This window comes from Penaeus monodon, chromosome 28 (genome assembly GCF_015228065.2).
Source record: "Penaeus monodon isolate SGIC_2016 chromosome 28, NSTDA_Pmon_1, whole genome shotgun sequence".
NCBI lineage: Eukaryota > Metazoa > Arthropoda > Malacostraca > Decapoda > Penaeidae > Penaeus > Penaeus monodon.
The window spans coordinates 28,501,980-28,504,608 of record NC_051413.1 but is presented as its reverse complement, the minus strand read 5'-3'; the positions used below and the strand labels follow the sequence as shown (position 1 = coordinate 28,504,608).

General features: G+C 45.2%; 1 protein-coding gene across 1 annotated transcript in view; it reads left to right on the top strand.

Moving 5' to 3' along the window:
* Nucleotides 1-623: 623 nt before the first annotated feature.
* The window catches only part of LOC119590986, a gene marked incomplete in the record, with an annotated part of 2,362 nt that continues 356 nt past the window's right edge, over nt 624-2,629 (top strand). The window contains 4 exon segments of the mRNA XM_037939719.1: nt 624-1,213; nt 1,427-1,602; nt 1,975-2,172; nt 2,358-2,629. Of these exon segments, the coding sequence (XP_037795647.1) occupies nt 637-1,213; nt 1,427-1,602; nt 1,975-2,172; nt 2,358-2,600 (1,194 nt within the window).

Below are 2,629 nucleotides of genomic sequence, written 5' to 3'. Positions count from 1 at the left end.
TATACATGAATTTATGCATGGTAATCCAAATATAGAGAGAGACACAAACACAGGTAAATCCATAATAAAGCCCCGTCACGCATTCAAGATTCTCGTCAAGACAGTGCCAAGAATAGTGGCGATAGATCTGTTGTGACGCAGTTTTGTGGTCAGTCGTGACGACGAGTGACGGTCGTAGGTAATATACGGGGTCGTCACGAATTTCTTGTGCATGGTTCAACAAAATCATGGAGCTCGACGTTTACTCAAACTATTATAGCACTGTCCTGACGCTGTCGTGACGGTCGTATGTCTGTCGTAACGCAATCTTGACAGTCATAACTCCTTAAAGCATGACGAAAAGGCCGTTACGATAGTGTCACGACAGAACTATGGCTGTCACGATTGCGTCACGACAGAACTAATATTCTGACATTTGTTTGAAAGCTTAGAATACTACGTCATGATGTACTTAAGAATGCATCACAATACCATAGATGGCGTATGCTTCGTAGCAGACCTACAAATGCGTCACGACAGCGTCATGACAGAGCTAATAGTCACAGTTGCCTGGACGATGTGGCAACACGGGTGCGCACACGAGGCCGCCGCCCCATACAGAAGTCAGTCCACGCTCTGCTCTTGTGCTGTTCATCAATGGTTTCGGATCAGTACTCGGAAGACATTGTTTCTCAAGAAGCGAAATCCTTGATCGTGTCTGTGAATGCCAATCAGGAGCAAGATGCACCACCAACAAAGAAGAAAAAGATCCGTGAAGAAGAAGTGGTCGATGTGATGAGAGAAAAAGCTGAAGAGAAGACAAACATACTGTCACAGGCACGGGAGGAGGATGAGATGGCCATGCCACCCCCGCAAAAACGTCCCGGAAAACGGTCAGTGGGCGGCCAAGGTGCAGTTTCTAGACGGCCATTAACCGCCCATCCCAACCCTAAACAACTTGGTCGTCGATTCACCACAGCCTCCAAGCGGAAGACGGAGAAAACAAAGAGTGGCGAAGACCCCAGTAGTTCGGCGGAGGAAAATGAAGTACCAAGCCAGGTCATCTTGTCAAACAGGTCACGTGGAATCAACCTCACCGGCGAACAAGAGTGCGATGTCGTCGACTGGTTTCAAGAGCATGAAATCTTCTACAACAAGAAGTTGACGGACTACAGAGAGACGGGGAAAAAAGCGCGTCTGCTGGAGGAGAAGGCGGCCGAACTCAGCCTGCATGGTGAGTGTAATTTGATGCTTATAATGTTTAGTTCATACACTGATTTGTGTAGTAACTGATCGGATTTATTTCTGTATCTTTTTACGGACTACTTAAATGTGTTCATTTTCCACTGTTTAGTTGTCGTGGTTCGTTATGACTACTGTCTTTTTACGGTTCCATATTATTTTGCCATTATGCTATTTTGCCCTTTCCTTCTGTGGTCTGTTTCAGTTAACCAGTTGAAGACGTGGTATGACGGCATGCGAACCAGATTTGCACGAATTAGTTCAACACGCTCTGGTCAGGTGCCTGTGCTGGATGAGCTGACTGAAAGAGACAGGTGGATATACAACTCGTTTCAGTTTCTGCGGCCACACATCGTGCGTGTCCCCAGCCGTCAGTCCAAGGTAAAATACTGGATGTTCTGTCATATTGACCTATTGTCATACTATCTATTAACCTTGCTTGGAATATATTTATGTCTGTATACTTGGCATGTGTTCAGTTTATACTTTGTCATTGGTATTTCCATTATGTATTTCTAATATATTCATTAAAGTAATTGTATAGGCTCATAAGATTATCTTGGTGCTCACACAACGCATTAGTCTTTTATATAATATTGTGTGCACAAAATTAAACAGACGCATAACGATTCTTTGCCACTTGTCCAGTATTTAAATAACATAGTTTGGGGAATAACAAACATTGCTTTGCTGCTACTGATTAATTAATATAATAATATGTACATATAAAATGTTCACTTGATCTTTCATCAGACCTTTAAGAGGAAGGAGCCAGTACCACGGCCCTCAACGTCCTCGATCTCGGATGTGCAGGTGTTGGCCGACGACGAGGTGAGGCAGGACATAGACACACCGCCTGCCAACGCGTCTGTGCCCACCTCCACACCATCACGGAGTTCTCCATCCTTAGCTGCAACACCAGACGAACGCCAAGAACAGCTCCTGGAGAAGGTAAGAAAAACGCACATCACATAGCTACATAATGTTGTACTTTAACATAGATTTTGAAATGTGTACCTGTCTACCATGCCCTACAGCAGCAATTTCATACTATACATAAAATGCATCAGTACATCGCATGAAATATATTACGTAATGTTGAACATAATGAATGTTACTTATTGCTTCCCCTACAGCTGTCTCAGCAGTACCAGCAGACGATGGCCCTCCACAATAGGCTAGTGGCTACCTTGCAGCCCCAGTCCACCCACGTCAAACAGGTCGCACACTTCATGGCGTTTTTAGGATCCCTGTGTGAAACCATGACCCCATCTGCCTTGAAGTCGTTTATGATCAAGACTCATCAGCTTGCCTTTGAGCACACACCTCACTCGACCGATCCCCCACCACCTTCCACGGACGACACACATGCCTCCTGACCATTACTACCCGCCCAGCCCCTACCACC